This window comes from Carcharodon carcharias, chromosome 10 (genome assembly GCF_017639515.1).
Source record: "Carcharodon carcharias isolate sCarCar2 chromosome 10, sCarCar2.pri, whole genome shotgun sequence".
Lineage (NCBI taxonomy): Eukaryota > Metazoa > Chordata > Chondrichthyes > Lamniformes > Lamnidae > Carcharodon > Carcharodon carcharias.
In genome coordinates, this window is record NC_054476.1 from 130,143,337 (window position 1) to 130,166,153 (window position 22,817).

General features: G+C 45.2%; 1 protein-coding gene across 4 annotated transcripts in view; it reads left to right on the plus strand.

The window, feature by feature from the left end:
* The window catches only part of limk1a (LIM domain kinase 1a), a 71,556-nt gene that overhangs the window by 41,247 nt on the left and 7,492 nt on the right, over positions 1-22,817 (plus strand). For 3 of the 4 annotated variants that reach the window (XM_041197531.1, XM_041197534.1, XM_041197533.1), the window contains 7 exons: positions 11,192-11,278; positions 12,788-12,919; positions 13,902-13,961; positions 14,948-15,013; positions 15,417-15,588; positions 19,817-19,872; positions 22,599-22,756. In XM_041197531.1, the coding sequence (XP_041053465.1) occupies positions 11,192-11,278; positions 12,788-12,919; positions 13,902-13,961; positions 14,948-15,013; positions 15,417-15,588; positions 19,817-19,872; positions 22,599-22,756 (731 nt within the window). The remainder of the gene's footprint in view (positions 1-11,191; positions 11,279-12,787; positions 12,920-13,901; positions 13,962-14,947; positions 15,014-15,416; positions 15,589-19,816; positions 19,873-22,598; positions 22,757-22,817) is intronic. The other variant, XM_041197532.1, reaches the window with a different exon arrangement.

A 22,817-nucleotide genomic window follows, 5' to 3' on the forward strand; every position in this document is an offset into this window, starting at 1 on the left:
ACATAGAATGGATGGAGTCTTTACAGGAAGCAGGGTGTGAGGGGCTGTAGTTGAGGTAGCTGTGAGAGTTGATGGCATAGTGGTGTTGTCGCTGGACTAGTAATCCAGAGACACAGGGTAAATGTTCTGGGTTCGAAACCCACCCCGGCAGATGGTGGAATTTGAATTAAAAGTCTGATGACCACAAAACCACTGTCGCTTGCTGTAAAAACCCATCTGGTTCACTAATGTCCTTTTTTAGGGAAGGAAATCTGTCATCCTTAACTGGTCTGGCCTACCCACAGCAATGTGGTTGAATCTTAAATGCCCTCTGAAATGAAACCGCAACAAAGTCACAAAGAGGAATGAAACTGGATGGACCATCCGGCATCGACCTAGGCACCGGAAGTGATGACGGCAATCTCTGCTCAGTCAACCCTGCAAAGTCCTCCCTAATAACATCTGGGGGGGGCTAGTGTCAAAATTGGGAGAGCTGTCTCACAGACTAGTCATCCTCATGGAATCATATATTAAACACACTGTCCCAGACCACACCATCACTGGCAGGGCAGACCAGGCAGAGGTGGCGGCACAGTGGTATACAGTCAGAAGGGAGTTGCCCTTGGAGTCCTCAACATTGACTCCGGGTATCAGGTCAAACATGGGCAAGGAAACATCCTGCTGATTACCACATACCGCCTTCCCTCAGCTGATGAATCAGTGCTCCTCCATGTTGAACACCACTTGGAGGAAGTGCTGAATGTGACAAGCATGCAGAATGTACTCTTGGTGATGGACATTGAAGTCCCCCACCCAGAGTGGCTTGGTAGCACCACTACTGACCAGAGTTGGCCAAGTCCTAAAGGACATAGCTGCTAGACTGGGTCTGCAGCGGGTGGTGAGGGAACCAACAAGAGGGAAAAACGTACTTGACCTGATCCTCACCAGCCTGCCTGCTGCAGATACTGTCCATGACATTATCGGTAGGAGTGACCGCTGCACAGTCCTTTGTGGAGACGTAGTCCCGCCTTCACATTGAGGATACTCTCCGTCGTATTGTGTGGCACTACCACCGTGCTAAATGGGATAGATTTCAAAGAGATCCAGCAACTCAAGACTGAGCACCCATGAGGTGCTGTGGGCCATCAGCAGTAGCAGAATTGTACTCAGACACAATTTGTAACCTCATAGTCTGGTATATCCCCCCCCAATCTACCATTACCATCAAGCCAGGGGATCAGCCCTGGTTCAATGAAGAGTGCAGAAGGGCATGCCAGGAGCAGCACCAGGTATACCTAAAAATGAGGTGTTAACTTGGTGAAGCTATAACACAGGACTACTCATCTACCAAACAACATAAGCAGTAAGTGATAAACAGAGCTAAGCAATCCCACAATCAATGAATCAGATATAAGCTCTGTAGTCCTGCCACATTCAGTCGTGAATGGTGGTGGACAATTTAAACAACTCACTGGAGGAGGCTCCACAAATATCCCCATCCTCAATGAAGGAGGAGCCCAGCACATCAGTGCAAAAGATGAAGCTGAAGCATTCAGCCAGAAGTGCCAGGTGGATGATCCATCTTGGCATCCTCCGGAGGTTCCCAGCATCACAGATGCCAGTCTTCAGCCAAATTGATTCACTCCACGTGATATCAAGAAACAGCTGAAGGCACTGGATACTGCAAAGACTGTGGGCCCTGACAATATTCCAGCAATAGTACTGAAGACCTGTGCGCCAGAACTTGCTGGGCCCCTAGCCAAGCTGTTTCAGTACAGCTACAACACTGGCATCTACCCAGCTATATGGAAAATTGCCCAGGTATGTCCTGTGTACACACAGCAGGACAAATCCAACCTAGCCAATTACTGCTCAATCAGTCTATTCTCGATCATTAGTAAAGCGATGGAAGGGGTCATCAGCAGTGCTATCAAGCGGCACTTGCTTAACAATAACCTGCTCACTGACACCCAGTTTGGGTTCTGCCAGGGCCACTCGGCTCCTGACCTCATTACAATCTTGGTTCAAACATGGACAGAATAGCTGAACTCCCAAATTGAGGTGAGACTGATTGCCCTTGACATCAAGGCCACTTTTGACCAAGTGTGGCATCAAGGAGCCCGAGCAAAACAGGAGTCATTGGGAATCGGGGGGGAAACTGTCTGCTGGTTGGAGTCATACCTAGCACAAAGGAAGATGGTTGTAGCTGTTGATGTCAGTCATCTCAGCTCCAGGACATCACTGCAGGAGTTCCTCAGGGTAGTGCCCTTGGCCCAACCATCTTGAGCTGCTTCATCAATGACCTTCCTTCCACCATAAGGTCAGAAGTGGGGATGTTCGCTGATGATTGTGCAATGTTCAGCATCATTCTCGACGACTCAGATACTGAAATAGCCCACGTCCAAATGCAGCAAGACCTGCACAATATCCAGGCTTGGGCTGACAAGTGGCAAGTAACATTCGTGTAGCACAAGTGTCAGGCAATGACCATCTCCAACAAGAGGGAAACAAACCATTGCCCCTTGATGTTCAATGCCATTACCATTACTGAATCCCCCACTAGCAATATGCTGGGGGTTACCATTGATCAGAAACTGAACTGGACTAGCCATATAAATACCATGGCTACAAGAGCAGGTCAGAGGCTAGGAATCCTGTGACAAGTAATTCCACTCCTGATTTGTGCCTTGTAGATGGTGGACAGGCTTTGTGAATCAGGTTGGTGGAATACTCCCCACTTGCCTGGGTAAGTGCAGTTCCCACAACACTCAAGAAGCTTGACACCATCCAGGACAAAGCAGCCCGCTTGACTGGCACCACACCCACAAACATTCACTCCCTCCACCACCGACGCACAGTAGCAGCCGCAGCAGCAGTGCTACATCTACAAAATTCACCAAGGTTCCTTCGGCAGCTTCCAAACCCATGACCACAACCATGTGGAGGGGCAAGGGCAGCAGGTAGATGGGCACACCACCACCTGGAAATTTCTCTCCAAGTCACTCACCATCCTGACTTGGAAATATATCGCTGTTCCTTCACTGTCGCTGGGTCAAAATCCTGGAATTCATTTCCTAATAGCACTGTGGGTGTACCTACACCACATGGACTGCAGCGGTGCAAGAAGGCAGTTCACCACCGCCACTTCAAGGGCAACTAGGGATGAGCAATAAATGCTGGCCCAAGCCAGCGAAGTCCACATCCCGTGAATGAATTTATTAAAAAATAAATTGATGGGCTTGTAATGAATATTGGTAGATGTCCATCACTAGAAATGCAGAGAGAGAGGTGAAGTGTCAGATGGACCACGTGAAGTTGAGAGAGGTGTGGAAATTGGATAAATTTTTCCAGGCCAGATGAGAGCATGAAGTGGCAACAACACAGTCATCGATGTACTGAAAGAATAGTTATGGGAGGCGGCCTGAGTAAGACTGGAACAAGGAATGTTCCATACATCTTACAATAAGACAGGCATAACTGGGCCCATGCAGGTACCCATAGCCACAACTTTAATCTGGAGGAAGTGAGACAAGTTTAAGGAGAAATTGTTCAGTGAGAGGCGAGTGGTGGCGGATGAGGATTGTTCAGGTCTCTGTTCAAGGAAGAAGCGGAGAGCCCTTAGACCATCCTGGTGGGTGTTGGAGGTGTAGAGGGATTGGACGTCCATGGTGAAGAGGTGGTGGTTAGGGCCAGGGAGCTGCTGCTTCTTATCATGTCCACGGACAGTCTATACATGGCCCAGCCACAACTGGACACATTTTTGTGCATTGTTGTTGAATTCAGCAAGATCTACAACAGTGCAGGGTTCCTCTAACGATAGGCATTGCAGGAGATGTTGCATAGTCTGTGACTCAGTTCCACATTCACAAGTTGTCGGGCTGGTTGTATATCCCCATTTGCTTAGTGACACCTTTGAACGACCTACACCAGTCCTAATTCTGTTAAGGCACTTCCAGGTTGCTGGGGGAAGGCTTTCATCTGGTAGAATTTCCATCACTGGGGGTTGTTCGAGACTGGTGAGCCGATCTTTCCAAAAGGTGATGCGGGCTTTAGATGTGGTTGATTTGTAATGGAACAACACTGTTCATGAAGCTCTTCCTTGACTTTAGGCGGCTGGGTGTAGGTGTATGACCATGTAGAGGGTGCCTCTCATCTGATGTTTGACGGAGTCGCTCTTTCTTGCTGGCTACCGTTCTTCTTATATCAGGGGGAGCGATACCTGCCAGGACATATAGGTTGTTGGTGTTTGTTGGTTTTAAACAGCCTGTGATAAGTCGGCAGCTTGTATTCATTATGGCATCCATCTTCTCAGCATGAGTAGATCTTTCCCATGCAGGACAGGTGTATTCAGCAGTGGAATAGCAAAGAGCAAGTGCACTGATTCACAATGTTTTCAAGCTTGCTCCCCATTTTGTGTTAGTGGGCTTATTGAGGATGTTGTTTCGTGTGCTCACTTTTGCCTTTGTCTTTTCGATGTGGTTCTTGAAGGTGAGGCATCTGTCAAGAGTGACTCCTAAGTAGATAGGGTGCTCGCAATGCGTCAGTGTTGCTCCACACCAGGTTACTTTAAGCTGGCGTTTGGCTTCACGGTTTCTGAGGTGGAATGCACAAACTTGCGTCATTGTGTTTGTGCGAAGGTGGTTTTCTTCATAGTAGGATGTTAGTCCCTCCAAGGCCTCAAGCGTTTTCTCCAGTGTTAAAACCAGTGCTTTGGGCAGTGACACAAGTCATCAGCATATATAAAACGGCATGTGACACCATCTGTAGCTTGGTCATTCGTGTAGATGTTGTACAGCAGTGGTGCAAGCACGCTTCCCTGAGGAAGACCATTCTTCTGAATACGCCACTGACTGCACTTCCCACCTAGTTCAACATAGAACCGGCAATTCTGAAGCATGTTTTCTAACAGTTCTGTTAAGTGAATATCTTTTGTCATCTTGCAGAGGAGACGTCTATGGTTCTCTGTATAGTATGCTGCTGACAGGTCTACAAAAACAGCACCTGTTACCATCCCTTGCTCAAAACCATCTTCGATATGTTGTGAGAGGTTGAGCGGTTGGCTTGTTGTTGATTTGCCAGGGCGGAAACCTGCTTGCTCTGGAATGATCTTCTCATCTACAGTTGGTGCTATCCTATTGATTATCAAGCGTTCAAACAGCTTATTGGTGTGGCAAAGCAGTGAAATTGGCCGAAAACTCTTAGGATCTGAGGGATCTTTTCCGGGCTTTAATAGTTCCAATACATGTGCCTTCTGCCAAATATGTTTTGCCAGGCGGTGGTTGAACAATTGTAGGAGCCAGTTCTTTGTTTGCTGTCCAAAATGCTTTATCTGCTCTGTTGCTATGTTGTCAAGACCAATTGCTTTCCCATGTTTTAGACTAGATATACCAGTTTCCAGCTCTTCCGTGGTGAATGGTCCAGTGAAACCAGGGTCATCACTGTACTTCTTCCTATCTGGTTGTGCTCTTGGTTGTTCCTTGTTGATTTTTCCATTTAGGAGCAACTGGTGTGCAACTTGGTTAGCAGACACATTTGGATGTTGGGCAGCTTTCTTGGGATCGCCTCCAAGTTTGTGTATGAGAGACCATTCCTTCTTGCTGTTTTTTTGTGAGATCTTAATAACTCTATCAAGGTGTCCCAGGTGTTTTGACACTCTTGAAAGATACTTAACATCACCTTCTCACCGGTAGATATTGCTTCCTCTGAGAAGGGGTCAGATTCAAACAATGAGACGTACTCCCAGTATGGTTCAGCATTCTCCTTGGTGAGGCCAGAGATGTAGTGTGCTCTACAACCGCAGAGGATCTTCCTTCTGGTTGTTTTCTGGACAGCTTTTGCAAACAGGTTGTAGTGCTCAGGTAATGGTTTAATGTGTTTAACCTTGCAGTCAAGTGCTCGTATGAACCCGTTCCAATGGGCCTTCTTGAAGTTGAAGCGCCTTTTGAATGGTACAATGGTTGGTAACACTGCTGTATTTACCTGGATACCAATAGGACGGTGTTGTGTCTGTGTTATTGGGTCTGTGACAAGCTTCTTGCAGAGGCCAGCAATGTCGTTGCTGACAATGGCAAACTCTGGGTTTTGACTACACTTCCAGCAGGCACGGTGGAAGGAGGCTGGCACTTTAGGATCGTGGATGAGACTAAGTTGGTTAGGGTCCATCCATTCTTCGACTGCTTCTCCATCGTTGTTCGACTGCTTGTACCCCCATTGGGTACTGTGGCTATTAAAGTCTCCAATGATGATCTGTGGTTTACTGTGCCAGATGGCTTGTGCACTGAGGTCACTGCTACTTTGCCCAGCTCTACAGTTAGAATTTCGATGTTGTCCTCCTCTGTTTTAGAAGTGGCTTCTACGACTGAACCAGCTCTAACAAATACAGCACTGCCATATTGTTGATGAGGTCTTTTCAATAACCAGGAACATTCCTGGTATTTTTGGGCGGTTGTTCTCACTTCCTCTGTGTCTCCTGCAGGCAGAGGACATCACACTGGAACTCATTGCATAATGTAGCAAGGATGTTTTGTTTAGCTACAGAGAACCCTTCAACGTTTGCAGATATAATAGTCAATGTCTGTCTTGAAAAAGATCCGTGTTTCTGACATCGACGGCTTCTGTCTTCAGGCATGATGTTGGTACTTGATCAAATCAGTGGTACGAAAATGTTGTAAACACTACTTGCTGTGTGTGGTGGTGGTAGAATTGGTTGAAACAGGGCCACGACGTGAACGTGTCTACCTTGGTCAGGGATCTGGAAGTTGTTGATGTGATGTAGGGCATCAGCGGAATTGCGAATGTAGGTGGGAAGAGACTGGACAAGGGGAGAGAGAATGGAGTCAAGAAATGAGTTCTGTGGGGCAGGAACAGGCCGATTTGGTCTACCAGGACAGTCCTGTTTGTGGATTTTGGGAAGGAGGCAGTAGCGGGCTGTGTGGGGTTGGAAGCTGTGGAGGGAAGATCTCCAGAGAGATGAGGTCAATGACGTGCCTGGAAACAATGGTTTAATGTTTGGTGGTGGGATCATGGTCCAGGGGGAGGTGGGAGGAAGTGTCTGAGAGTTGGTGCTCAGCCTCCAAAGTAGAGGTCAGTATGCCAGACAACAACAGCACCACCCTTGTTGGCAGGTTTGATAACAAAGTCTGGGTTGGACCTGAGAAAATGGAGTGCCATAACTTCAGAAGGAGACAGGTTAAAGTGGGTGAGAGGAGCAGAGAATTGAGATGGCCGATGTCACGCCAACAGTTCTCAATGAAAAGATCAAGAAGCAGGTAAAAGGCCAGAGCAAGGGGTCCAGGTGGTGGGAGAATACTGGAGGTGGGTGAAAGGATCTGTTGAACGGGGGGAGGACTCCTGCACAAAGAAGTGAGCACGGAGATGAAGGCGATAGAAGAAGTGTCCAGTATCGTGCCGAGCCCGAAATTCACTGAGGTGAGGGTGTAAGGGGATGAAACGGAATCCTTTGAGTACAGAATGTTCAGTGCCGAGAGGGGATGGTCAGAGGGTATGGTAAATACATGGCAAGGGCTGGCATTAGAAGAAGGGATGGGTCATATGTCAGTGGCACCGATTCTGTGACAGGAAGAAACTATACAGTTGGGACAGATGTCGCCCCGATAGGGCTGGGACAAGGGTCCCAGTGGAAAGAATGACTAGAGCGGTCAAGAGGGCTTTGAATTACTAAATGGAGGAAGTGCTCTAGCAGAAGTGTTAGTATAATTGTTGAATCATAAAATGGTTACAGCACAGAAGGAGGCGATGCTAGCTCTCTGAAGAACCAATTCACCTAATGCTGCTCACCCACCTTTTCCTGTAACTCTTTCGAGTACAAACACATTTCCATCTGTTCCTATTCGGATGAAATTACATTGTTTCATAGTTTGCCATTGTGAGATTTGAACTCTTGATAATCTTTTAAATGAAAACCAAATAAACAAAATTGGGAAATAATTTCTAATGTAACTCTTTCGAGTACAAACACGTTTCCATCTGTTCCTATTCAGATGAAGTTACATTGTTTCATAGTTTGCCATTGTGAGATTTGAACTCTTGATTTTGGGGTTACAAACCCAGTACCATAACCACTTGGCTATTTAGGCCAAGCATATAATTTCTAATGTAGCTCTTTCGAGTTAAATGTTGACCATGCTGTAACTCTTTTGATCTGTTTCAGATGAAGTTACATTGTTCCATAGTTTGCCATTGTGAGATTTGAACTCTTGATCTTGGGGTTGCAAACCCAGTACCATAACCACTTGGCTATTTAGGCCAAGCCACCTTTTCCTGTAGCCCTGCAATTCTTTTCCTTTTCAGTTAATGATGCAATTCCCTTTTGAAAGCCTTGATTTGACCCTGCTTCCACGATACCTGTGGGAAGTACATTCCAGATCCTAACCACTTGCTGTGTAGAAAAAATTCTCCTTATGTCGCCTTTTCTTCTTTTGCCAATTATCTTGAATCTCTGTCCTTTGCTTCTTGATCCTTTCATCAATAGGAACAGTTTTTCCCTAGCTGCTGTATCTAGACCCGTCATGATTTTAAATACGTCAATCAATCTTTTCTGCATCCTCTCTAATGCTTTCACAGCTTTCCTAAAGCGTGTTGCTCAGAAATGGGGACACCACTCCAGTTGGGGCAGAACCAGCGTTTTATAAAGGTTTAACATAGCTTCCTTCCTTTTGTACGCTATGCCACTATTGATAAAGCCCTGGATGCTGTATGCTTTGTTCACTTGGGGGGGAGGGGGCATTCATGTGGTAGGATTGTGGAGTTTAGATTTCCTAGAATGACAACTTAACGCTTGGAGTCCAGGTATGAGGAGACGCTACGTGAACCAGGGTTGTATTTCCTGGAACAAAAACAGAAAATGCTGAAAAAACTCAGCAGGTCTAGCAGCATCTGTGTGGAGAGGAACAGAGTTAATGTTTACAGTCCATATGATTCTACTTCAGAGCTGAAGAGAAGTGGAAATGTGATGACATTTATACTGTTTAAGGCGGATGGGGCAGGCGGAGCTAGATAGAAGGCCAGCAGTAGGTGGGAACAAAGGAGAGATTGACAAAGGTGTCATGAACTAAAGGACAAAGGGAGTGTTAGTAGTAGTGGTAAGGGCTAAAAAAGAAAGGTGCTAATAGTGTCATAAAAGTAAGAAAGCAGAATGTGATAATGGCAGAACAAGGGTAGCATTGTGTGAAAGAACAACATGGAACAAGTAACAGATGGGCCTGTAGGGGATGGAGTGTAGGAAGGGGGGCAGTGGTGGGGAATAAAGGATAAAAACGGGATAGAATGGGGGATAAAAAAGGGGATAAAATCATGGATAAATGACTTCTTAAAAAAAAACTGTGGATAAAAAATAAAAATGAATGTAGAAAAATGGATTAAAAAAGGGGTGAAGATAGAGGAGAGAATGTTAAGTCCAGATGCTGTAAAGTGCCTAATCGGAAGATGGTGCTGTTCCTCCAGTTTGTGTTGAGCTTCACATGAACATTGCAGCAGGCCAAGGATGGGCATGTGGGCATGAGAGCAGGGTGGTGTGTTGAAATGGCAAGTGACTGGAAAGTTTGGATCATGCTTATGGACATATCAGAGGTGTTCCGTAAAGCGGTCACCCAGTCTACATTTGGTGTCTCCAATGTAGAGGAGACCACATTGGGAGCAGCGAATGCAATAGACCAAATTGAAGGAGGTGCAAATGAAGTGCTGCTTCACCTGAAAGGAATGTTTGGGCCTTTGGACATTGAGAAGGGAGGAGGTAAAGGGGCAGGTATTGCACCTTCTGCAATTGCTTGGGAAGGGAATGAGGAGTTGGGGTGATGGAGAAGTGAACCAGGGTGTCCCGGAGGGAACGGTCCCTACAGAATGCTGACAGTGGGGGTGAGAGGAAGATGTCTGGTGGTAGCATCATGCTGGAGTTAGCGAAAATGGCAGAGGATGATCCTTTGAATGCGGAGGCTGGTGGGGTGAAAAGTGAGGACAAGGGGTCCTTATGGTTCTGGAAGGGTGGGAAGGTATGAGGGCAGAGGTGCGGGAGATTGGCCCTGTCAACCGCAGTGAGGTTAAGGAAGACATGTCAGAAGTGCTGTTTTGCAAAGTGGCATCATCGGAACAGCGAAGGAGACAAAGGAAGCAGGATGTGAAAAGCTGCAGTTGAGGTAGCTGTGGGGCTTGTAATGAATATTGGTGGACAGTCTATCACCAGAAATTGAGACAGAGGGGTCAAGCAAGGGGAAAGATGTGTCAAAGATGCACCATGTGAAGGTGATAGAGGGGTGGAAATTGGAAGCAAATTTAATACGTTTTTCCAGGTCCTGAGGATGAAGCGGCACCAAAACAGTCATTGATGTACTGAAGAAAGGAGTTGTAGGAGCGGGCCTGAATTGTATTCCCTGGAAATTAGTTGGTTAAAGGGTGACTTGATTGAGGTTTTCAAGACATTAAGGGGTAGATGGGAACTATTTCCACTGGTTGGGGATACAATCTAAAAAATTATAGTCAGACATTTTTGAAATGAAGTTAGGAAACACTTCTATAGAATTAAGTTTGGAACTCTTTTCCACAAACAGCAATTGATACTAGACCAGTTGCTTTTAAACCTCCGATTGATAGATTTTTATTTATGGGATAAAGGCAGGTATGTGGACTTCGGCCACAGGTCAGCCATTGAATGTCAGAACAGTCTCGTGGGCCCAAATGGCCTACTCTTATATTCTATTACATTGTTGTTTCTGCTACCTTGCTGTGCAAACATTGATTGACAGCTATGTTTCCTACTTCAAAACAGTGACTTGGCTTCAAAAATATTTCACTGATTTACAGAACTTTGGGTGTCCTCAAGTGTTGCAGGGCACCATATAAATGTAAGTTCTAGCCAACACCATCACTACCAGAAAAATGTACATGACCATCATCTTGGCAGCTTGGCATGAGCAATAAATATAGTCTTGCAGTGTTATCCACATCTCTTGGACAAGATTATATAGGTGTGTAACCTTGCCTCTAGCCTGCTACAATGTGTTTTGCCACAGCCCAGTTCTTAGCCATACCTGCAACGTAAAGTAAACCTTACTTCAGTTTGAAATTCAGTTTATGAACTGCAGTCCCTTTTATACACGTGCGTTTTGATCACTGAATCTACAATTGGGATTGTATTGTAGTTGTGGAGTCATTATCCATCTTCCTCTTTATATATCCTTTTTTTTCTTTTTTTGATCAGGTGACACACAGAGAGACAGGAGAGGTCATGGCAATGAAGGAACTGATCCGCTTTGATGATGAAACCCAAAGAACCTTTCTGAAAGAGGTTGGTAAATAAGAGTTTCATTTCTGTGTTTGTGTTCCAGTGTAAACTGGTTAAATATTTTAATATTGCTATCTGTGCTACTGAGATGATCCTATAGTACTAATGTTAAATATTGTTGGCCTGATTGGAGAAGTTACTAATATAGAGTAAAGATGTGTGATAGAGGTAACATTTCTTCTGTTAAATGTGAGTTCACACCACCCATGTACCTAATTTTTTTGTGGGACCAGCACATAAGTTAAAATCACTTTCTACTGAACTGGGATGTGTTGTGAAACAGGCCTAAGGCAACAATGAGGAACTGAATGTGTGAGGTGATTCATCCATGTCTTATGGTCAATGTGTTTATGTTAAAGTGATTGGAAGAGCTTAAGTGGACGATATAATCATGGTAACAATGATTGGGAGTGTCTGAAATGGGCTAAATGCATTTTTCTGTCATCTTGTTATTCTTGATGTTACCTTTAGTGTCCTTTGACGCATACAACCATTAATCCACATTACATGAAATATAGAGATCAAAGGTGGAGTTGGAATAAGAGTTTTGAGTGAACCACTTTATGTTGTAGCCATACTGGATTGTGTGATATGATGTACCTGTGTTTTCAGAGTGAATTGTGAGCTCAGTAAAGACCCTTTTTATTGTAACACTGGAATCATGTATAATTGGATCGTGGAACATGACTCATTCAAGACCTGATGTCTGTTTACATTGATGTTTAAAGCAACAAAACAAATTAGAACAAGAAAGCAGTTCCAACATTAAGTACCATTGGCCTTTTGGTAAGGTCACTGATGTCCCATTGGTCTTGTTGGAATTTTAGATTCGAAACAGCAGGAAGATGGTGGTCATGAGAGTCTGCAGGACTTTGAGGGGGAATCCATCAGAACAGCTGTAAGCTAGGCTGGGACCCAATGATCCTCTGTACCCTTGTGTGGGTGGAGTCACTGTCCTGTCACAATCATGGCCATTGCTGTAAAGAAGGGGATGCTCTGCAAGGACTTGAAGTCTTTAGATGGACTCAATGATCAGAAAAGGGAGCACATCACAACTATTTTAATCCAGACATTTGCATTCTAGAAGAAGCTATTGGATTGAGCTCAGATGCATGGCACCTGTTTGCACTTTCCTCTCTTCCCGGGCCTGGGGCAACAGCATTAGATTTTGCACCACACCAACATCAGCCATGTCAGCATCTGCTGGACTCTTCCTAGGCTGACTGGCTAAGTTGCACCCTAAATAGTTCAGTCAGTAAATGCATTATCAGGGAGAGCTCTTTTGTGACGTTTTGAGAGCATGTTACAAATTGAATGCACTGTTCAGTGTTTAACCCACAGCTTTGAGAACTAATTAGAGTTTGTAAAATGGCTAGGAGCATCACCCCACATTATAGGGCATGAGGTGGGTGAATCAAGTGTGAAATTGAGAATGGAGAGCGTGCTAATTTTATATTTGGCTCTCTGGCGTGTGGCTCATTAACAAAGCTTGTCTTTCCCTCCTATAATCAGGTTAAGGTGATGCGCTGCCTCGACCACCCGAATGTTCTCAGGTTCATCGGTGTTCTTTATAAAGATAAAAGACTGAACTTCATTACAGAGTACATCAAAGGAGGGACACTGAGAAGCATCATCAAAGACTTAGTAAGTGATGACAGAATGAACACACTCTGATTGTTGAGAAGTTGTGCAGGATTGTTCCAGTTTAGAACCACAGTACTATGAGAAATTGTGTCTCAGTGAAGGCTTTATTGAACCATTGACCAAGTGGTTTATGTGATGGTGGTCGTGGTGGGAAGATCCTATACTATAGAAAGGCTGTCCAAATGGCAAGACAGTATTGCCTATAAAATAAGATGGTCCGTATAGGAGGAGCAGTGCCATCTACAATTTAGGAAGACAATTATTCCATTTTGTCCTAAGCATGCAGGGCTGAAACTAGAATATTGATTAACCTAAAGACTATGTCAGAAGTGACTGGCAGAGACAGATTTCTAAAAAGAGTCCTCCACAGGTATTTGTCCCTCATTTCCATATTCAAGGGGCCTATTGCATGTTTTCGGTGTAGACCCAGGTCTACAAATTTAGCAGTGGAACCAGTGTCTTTGCAGATTTGGTAGCGGCTATCCCTCTGCTAAAGTGGTATGCTTTAATATGGTTTACAACTGAAAAATGGATGCATCGCATATCAGTTTCTCTTTTTTTCTGATACAACAGCATACAAGGTGAATTAATAGGAGCAGGAAAAGACTATTTAGCCCAACATGCCTGTCACTTTTCCATATATTAGCCCTGCTTAGTGTTTCTTTCATCATGTCCTTGACCCCTTTATTGCTCTTGACTGCACTTCACATTATGCCCTGTCCTTCTGTGTCAACTTACTCCACAAATTTATTACACTCTACACATTCCTTTTGTCTTCCCTTCATATGCCTAACTTTAGCACTTACTTCTGCCTCTGGTGCTCTTTGCTTTAGGCTGGCTGATTGAAGTAACTGCAATTGAACAAAGCAAAATTGTAATCGGTAAAGAGGTTGCTTCACAGGAACTACTTTCTTTTTTCATGCAAAATTGAAAGGTACAAAACCAGTGTAACAGGGGCCTCCTTGATTTTTCCCTCCAACAGGACCGTATATTGCCATGGGACCATCGTGTGAACTTTGCCAGGGACATTGCTGAGGGAATGGTAAGCATCTGGCTCTTGTGGAGGATTGAGTAGAACTGCAGGCAGAACAATGATCTCTGGGGACTGAATTCCAATCGGTAGCAGTAAAAAGGTGTCTCATTTAAAGGGGATGTGATAACTCAAGCATGTTAAGGCTGTCATCTGACTCAGGCCCCAACCTCTGATTCATCACACAATATTGCAATGAAGTTGAACTTTGCGACTGCATGAATTCTAGTTCCAACATGTGTCTCAAACTCTGGGAATAGAACAGAGGTGTGAACTGCTGCTGTTTAAATCTTGCTGCCAGATTCAGTCTTTGCTGTGTACACTGCTTTTAGAATGATCCAAAAGATGTTAATATACATGAGGTTCCACTTCAAACTGCACCAGTCTGGTTTAGTAGACTTAAATTTCTTGTCCCTTGTCTTTTTCTTCATTCCTAAAATTCCACCAATTCCACCAATTTCACCAGTGATGGTGAACTGCAACCCAAGAACACAATAGTTGTGTGAGTTGGTGACTGTAGCTTTGTGGAAGGTTGGGGCCTTGCCATCAGTTTTCCAGAGGCACTGGGGCACTGTGACCATGTTGGCCTGTGTAGTAGAATGATCTGTACCTAAAGGGTTAACATGGGACCGAGTACAGTACTACCTAATCGGTGATATAAGAAGGCACGTGACCCAGAACTAAGGGCAGTCTAGAGATAGATAGCAACATGTAAGGACCAAGCATGGGGTCCTCTCCATACCTTTACCCACTACTGAACTATGTACCGTAATGTTAATAAAGACTTCTTTGTAACTTCAACAAGACTGTTCATGGTGTCCAAGCAGTACACACCACAGCTAGTGACAACAGAACAGATCAGCCTCCACCCTGATCCTCTCGAGAGGTCTCTGTCTGCCTTTTCTCTGGGCTGCAAAACCTTGTTCAATAAACTAAAGCAGGAGTGGTAACTATTTTAAAACTCTTCACTTTGTCCCCTACTTACTTTCTGATTTCAGTCCTATCTGCATTCTATGAACATTATCCATCGAGATTTGAACTCGCATAACTGCCTAGTACGTGAGGTAAGCATCAGTGAGACTGGGTCAGTGGGGGAGGTTTGCTTTGGGTGATGCTGAATTGCTGTCTGTGTTGGCATGGGGCACCCCCAGGTGGAGCTGGGTTCCTGGGACTGGGGTGTGGGGGCTTCTCAGGCAGGGCTGGGTTCCTGTCTGGAGGGGTGTGGGGGTTTCCTAGGCAGGACTGGGTTCTTGTCGAGGGGGTCGGGGGGCGGACTCCCAGGCAGTACTGGGTTCCTGTCGCGGGGTGGGGGGCGGGCTCCCAGGCAGGGCCGGGTTCATGTCGGGTGGGGTGTGGGGGTTTCCCAGACAGGGCCGGATTCCTGTCGTGGGGTGGCATGACCTGGGCAATGCTAGTTACCTCATGGGTCCCTGTGGAGGTAGGATCAATTTCTGATTTGTATTTCAGAATAATACTGTGGTGGTTGCTGATTTTGGACTGTCCCGACTAATGGTTGATGATAAAAAGCAGACAGACAATCTGTCACCAGGAAACCTGTCCACCATGAGGAAGCCAGACAGGAAGAAGCGTTACACTGTGGTGGGGAACCCTTACTGGATGGCTCCAGAAATGATTAACGGTGAGCGTTTAAAAGAGGGAAATATCTTTTCCTCAGGTAGTCATTCCTGTCTTCTCTTCAGAGTGAAAAGTGTTGCTGTCATTACACTTGGAAGCCTCATTGCCCTGCCCAATGATTCAAATGTGAGCAAGGCAGTGAATGTCAGCAAGCCAGTCAATTGCACAGGGCAGCATCTTGTCTTCATATAACCTGCACAACTGAATGCTTTTTTTTTTCCTGGTCATCATCCAGGCTTGTGCTGGAATGAGGACCTCTCAGCTGATTGATTTATTCTTTTCCCTTTACTAGCACAGTGCTGCTGCTGCCATTCAACATGGACAGGAATCATTCCTGGAGTTCTCTGGTCTCTTGGTACAGCAATACATTTGACCGTATCTGTACCCAATTGCAACTGAATGGAAGCTTTCACAAAAAATAACCTCTTTCAAAATGATTTCGGGAGCAGGTGTTGCCACTGCACTTGTGGAGGTTATGCATGGACAGGGCCATGACTTGTCCAGCTGGAAGACTCAATTAATTTTTTATAAAGAGGACATTCCCATCCCTTCTCTCAGGCCAAGTTACAGACCATAAATGTGATGTCCCTTATAGTGAGCTGTGGTAGAAACTTGCTGTTGGTTTTTGGTTATGCAAGTTCTACTTAAATACCATTGTAAATAAGTTATCCCGATTCCTCACAAGAGCCTCTTCCACCAACATCTCTGAACCATGTACAGATGGTTCAGCCTTGAATTAACTCTCTCTGACTGCAGACAGAGCATTGGAGGAGCAGCAACATTCGAATATGCTAATTGAGATAGATGGTGCTTTTTAAAAATATTCTTTCATGGGGTGTGGATGTTGCTGATTAGGCCAGCATATATTACCCTTGAGAAGGTGGTGGTGAGCCGCTGCTTTGAATTGCTGCGGTCTGTGGGTGTAGGTACATCTACTGTGCTGTTAGGAAGGGAGTTCCTGGATTTTGACCCAGCGACAGTGAAGGAAGGAACAATGATATGTTTCCAAGTCAGGATTGTGAGTGACTTGGAGGGGAACTTGCAGGTGGTGGTGCTTCCATACATCTGCCCTTGTCCTTCTAGATGGTAGAGGTCAAGTTTGGAAAGTGCTATCAATGGAGCCTTGATAAGTTGCTGCAGTGCATCTTGGAGATGGTACACACTGCTGCCATTATGCATCAGTGGTGGAGGGAGTGAATGCTGAAGGTGGTGCTTGGGGTGCCAGTCAAGCGGGCTACTTTGTTCTGGTTAGTGTTGAGCTGCTTTAGTGTTGTGGGAACTGCACTCATTCAGGCAATTGGAGAGTATTCCATGACATTGGTGACTTGTCTCTTGTAGATGATAGACAGGATTTAGGGAGTCAAGACGTGAGTTAACATGCCGCAGAATTCCCAGCCTCTGACCTGCTCTTGCAGCCACAGTATTTATATGGCTAGTCCAGTTCAACGGTAACCCCCAAGATTTTGATAGTGGGGGATTCAGCAATGGTACTGCCATTGAATGTCAAGGGAGGTGGTTGCATGCTCTCTTGTTGGAGGTGGACATTGCCCGGTACTTGTGTGATGCTAATGTTACTTGCCACTTACAGTCCAAGCCTGAATGTTGTCCAGGTCCTGCTGCATATATGCACGGATTGCATCAGTATCTTCGGAGTCACGAGCGGTGCTGAACATTGTGCAATCATCAGAGAACATCCCCACTTCTGACCCTATAATGAATGGAAGGTCATTGAAGCAGCTGAAGATGATTGGGCCCAGGACACTACCCTGAGGAATCTTGCAGTGATGTCTCAGGATGGAGATGGTTGACTTCCAACAACCACAAACATCATCTTTTGTGCTAGCAGAGAGTTTTCCCCCTTACTGTCATTGATTCCAGTTTTGCTAGAACTGCCTGATGCCACACTTTGCCCTCAATATCAAGGCAGAATTTGACTGTGACTCTCGCTTCACCTCTGGAGTTCAGCTCTTTTTTTTCATATTTAAACAAACTCTTTAATGAGGTTAGGGGCTGAGTGGCCCTGGCAGAACCCAAACTGAGCATCAGTGTGCAGGCTATTGCTGAGTAAGCACTGTTTTTAGCACTGTCAACAACACCTTCCATCACTTTACTGATAATCAAGAGTAGACTGATGGACCAGTATTTGGCTGGGTTGGATTTGTCCTTTTTGTGGACACGACATACTGGGGCAATTTTCCACATTGCCGGGTAGGTGCCAGTGTTGTAGTTGTACTGAAACAGCTTGGCGAAGGACATGGCAAGCTCTGGAGCACAAGTCTTCAGTCCTATTGCCAAATGTTGTCTGGCTCATAGTCTTTGCAGTATGCAGTGCCTTCAGCCATTTCTTGATAACTTGATATCACGTGGAGTGAAGCGAATTGGCTGAAGACTGGCATCTGTGGTGCTGGGGATCTCTGGAGGAGACTGAGATGGATCATCCACTTGGCACTTCTGGCTGAAGATTGTTGCAAATGTTTCAACTTTGTCTTTTGCACTGAAGTGCTGAGTTCCACCATCATTGAGGATGGGGATATTTGTGGAGCCTCCTGAATCTGTTAGTTGTTTAATTCTGCACTGCCATTCACGACTGGATATGGCAGGACTGCAGAGCTTAGATCTGATCCATTGGTTGTGGAATCGCTTAGCTCTGTTTATCACTTGCTGCTTATGCTGTTTGGTAGATGAGTAGTCCTGTCTTGTAGCTTCACCAGGTTGATACCTCATGTTTAGGTATTCCTGGTGCTGCTCCTGGCATGACCTCCTGCACTCTTCATTGAGCCAGGGTTGATCCTCTGGCTCAATGGTAATGGTAGAGTGGGGGATATGCTGGGCCGTGAGGTTATCGATTGTGGTTTTATATAATTCTGCTGATGGCCCACAGCACCTCATGAATGCCCAGTTTGAAATTGCTAGATCTATTTGAAATCTATCCCACTTAGCGTGATGGTAGTGCCACACAACATGATGGACGGTATCCTCAATTTGAAGACAGGCTTTCATCTCCACAAGGACTGTGTGACGGTCACTTCTACCGATACTGTCATGGACAGATGCATCTATGACAGTTAGATTAGTGAGGACCAGGTCAGGTAGGTTCCTTTCCCTCATTGGTTCCCTCACCAGCTGCCGAGAACCAGTTTAGCAGTTATGTCCTTTAGGACTTGGCCGTCATGGTCTGTGGTGGTGCTACTCGGTCACTTGGTGATGGACATTTGAAGTCCCCTCCCCACCCAGAATACATTCTGTGCCCTTGCCCCCTCAGTGCTTCTTCTAAGTGGCGTTCAACATGAGGGCATTGATTCATCAGCTGAGGGTGGATGGCAGGTGGTCACTAGCACCATAGGTCAATATTGAGGACTCCCAGGGCAACTCCCTACTCCCTCCTGAGTCTATACTACTGTGTTGCAAAGTGACACCAGGGTTGATGATGGTGTCTGGGATATTTTCTGTAAGGTATAATTCTGAGAGTTTGACTTTGTGAGATGGCTGTCCCAATTTTGGCACTGGCCCTCAGATGTTAGGAGTACTTTGCAAGCTCGACAGGGCTGGGTGAGCCCTCGTCATTTCCGGTGCCTAGATCTATGCTGGGATGTCCATCTGGTTCCATTCCTTTTAGACTTTATAGCAGTTTGATACAACTGACTCGCTTGCTAGGCCATTTCAGAAAGCATTTGAGAGTCAACCACATTCCTGTGGGTATGGAGTCACATGTAGGCCAAACCAGGTAAAGTATGTCAGATTTCCTTCCCTGAAGGACATTCATGAACCAGATGAGTTTTTAATGACAATCAACCATGGTTTCATGGTCACTTACCCAGACTAGTTTTTTATTCAAGATAGTTAAATTTAAATTCCACAGGCTATCATGGGATTTGAACCTGCGTCTCCAGGACATTAACTTAAACCTCTGGATTGCTAGTCCAGTGACATTACCAATATGCCACCGACTCCCCTTTTCTTCAGCATTCTGTTATAGTATATTGCTGTTTCTGTGTACTTGCTTTTGCCAGTGAAGGCTGTCCAGCATTCAGCAGTACCCTCTCCAGCCCTCCATGTCATTGTACTGCTGTTCGCACAGTGGTACTCTGATCCTCAATGATACTTGTTGGATCTCTACTCAGTATTGCTCTTTTATTTTCCACACTACTTGCTTGTATTTGGTGGCATTCTGGTGATGTTCACTGGTATTCTCTAGTAGTGATTTTCACTGATATATATTTTTATATTCTCAGGAAAAAGCTATGATGAGAAAGTTGACATCTTTTCATTTGGGATTATGCTGTGTGAGGTAAGACATTAAGCTGAGCTGCTGCTCTGCTCTTGACTGCTTGTAAAAAGTAAGAACTAGCAAAGCACCTTTTGTGGCAGTTTTCCAATCCATTAGTTCTGTAAATTCAGAATATTGCATTTTCATCTCCTTTGTGATTGTCACTCACTTCATTCTGTGTCATCAGAGATTATTTTGTGTTGGCTTTGTAGCAAGGTGAATTTTTATTCATTCATGGGGATGTGAGCATCATTGGCTGGGGCAGCATTTACTGTCCATCCTGAATTTCCCTTGAGAAGGTGGTGGTGGTGATGGTGAGCTGCCTTTTTGAACCACTGCAGTCCATGTGCTGTTAGGGAGAGGATTCCAGGATTTTGACCCAGTGACAGTGATGGAATGGTGATATATTTCCAAGTCAGAATGGTAATATATTTCCAAGTCAGGATGGTGAACTGCTTGGAGGGGAACTTCCAGGTGATAGCGTTCCCATGTATCTGCCGCCCTTGTCCTTCCAGATGGTAATGGTTGTGGGTTTGGAAGGTGCTGTCTAAGGAGACTTGGCGAGTTCGTTCAGTGTATTATGAAGATGCTGCCACTGTATTTTGGTGGTGGAGGGAGTGAATGTTTGTGGATGGGGCGCTAATCAAGTGGGCTGTTTTGTCCTGGATGGTGTCAAGCTCCTTGAGTGTTGCTGGAGCTACACTCATCCAGGCAAGTGGAGAGTATTCCATCACACTCCTGACTTGTTCATTGTAGATGGTGGACAGGCTCTGGGGACTAGGCAGGTGAGTTACTTGCTGCAGGATTCTTAGCCTCCAATCTGCTCTTATAGCCACAGTATTTATTTGGCTAGTCCAGTTCCATGTCTGGTCAGCGGTAACCCCCCCAGGATGTTGATATTGGGGAATTCATTGATGGTAATACCATGGAATGTTGAGGGGTGGTGGTTAGATCCTCTCTTGTTGGACATGGTCATTGCCTGGCACTTGTGTGGCGCAAATATTACTTGCCACTTGTCGGCCCAAGCCTGAAATTATCCAGGTCTTGCTGCATTTGGACATGGGCTGCTTCAGTATCTGAGGAGTCGTGAATACTGCTGAACATTGCGCAACCATCAGCGAACATCCCCACTTCTGACCTGACAATGGAAGGAAGGTCATTGGTGAAGCAGCTCAAGATGGCTGGGCCTAGGGCACTACCCTGTGGAACTCCTGCAGTGATGTCCTGGAACAGAGATGATTGACCTCCAAAAACCACAACCATTTTCCTTTGTACTAGGTATGAATCCAATCAGCAGAGTTTTCACCCTGATTCGCATTGACTCCAGTTTTGCTAGGGCCCCTTGGTGCCATACTGAGATGCTCTGTCAAATGCTGCCTTGGTGTCAAGGGCAGTGACTCTCACCTCACCCCTGGAGTTCAGCTCTTTTGGCACTATTTGAACTAAGGCTGTAATGAGGTCAGGCTGAGCAACCTTGGCAAAACCCAAACCGTGTGTTAGTGAGCAGGTCATTGCTAAGCGAGAGCTGCTTGATAGAGATCAACAGTGTTCCTTCCATGACTTTACTAATGATCAAGAGTAGGCTAATGGGGTGGTAATTGGCTGGGTTGGATTTGTTCTGCTTTTTGTGTGCAAGACTACCTGGGCAATTTTACACCTATCCAGGTAGATACCAGTGTTGTAGCTGTACTGGAACAGCTTGGCTAGGGGCGTGGCAGGTTGTTGAGCACAAGTCTTCAGTACTATTGTTGGAATATTGTAGGGCCCATAGCCTTTGCAGTATCCAGTGCCTTCAGCCATTTCTTGATATCGCATGGAGTGAATTGAATTGGCTGAAGGCTGGCACCTGTGATGACGGTTGTATGTCAGCCACAGGCTGATTGAGTGCCCTAATCCCAGAGGAAGGATATAGACCTTTAAGAAGATCCTTTTGAAAGAATAATTGCGCTTGAAGTGAGAGAAGACTTTGCTTAGGCAACTGAAGTGAATAGAGTGAGTAAAAAGAGCTGAAAGATGTATGGTGTGTGGTCTTGCTTCGTTTAATACACATTAGAAAACAATGTTTGGAACTTGGATTGTTCACTGCCTTATGTTTGTAGGGGAAAGGAGGTTTTTGAGGTAGTAGGACTTTGTAACAATACCAATATAATTTGAGCAATAAACTCCTTTGTGTGAGGTATGCACTGTTTTTTAATGGTTAGCATTATCCTTAAACCCTTGCTCAGTGTGTTCCCACCAAAGTCAGATCTATATCTACCACTAGTTCACACTAGTATGATACAGCTCAAAATGGTCTTAACCCAGGTTTGGAACAGTTTCAACTATGCTTGCGCCAACAGAATTATCCTACAGTTCAAATGACTGCAATACATCAGAGACACCCACTGTCACACATGAGTAAAAACCGTAGTGACTGAATTGGTTACAAAGAGGTAAATTGTTCCTGAAATTTGTGCAACCTATATCTGGAACTTCCTCTTTAATGTACAAGATTTCAACTCTGTCAAAACTTTCATTTGCGCAGGGTTAAAATCAGGTCCAAAGGCTCAATCACAGTTATACAAAGAGCTCCATTGGTCTTGGTTTTAGAGTTTAAGTGTGTAAACATAGACCAGCCTGTGCTGAAGCCAGTGAGCTAAAGATGTAATGTACCCAATTTTTAAACTGATTCTCATATATATAGCAGGGATGTGGGTTTACTGAGACTGTCAACTTTCTTTCTAATTTGCTGATCCTTTTACTTTCAGTTGATTGGTAGAGTAAATGCAGACCCAGATTATCTGCCCAGGACAACAGACTTTGGACTCAATGTCCCTGTTTTCTTGGATCGATACTGTCCAGAAGAATGTCCATCAGCTTTCTTTCCAATTGCAGTCATGTGCTGTGACTTGGATCCTGAAAAGAGGTGAGTCTGTCACGATGATTTGAGAGCAAGGTTTGCGGTGGAAGGACTAACACGAAAGCAA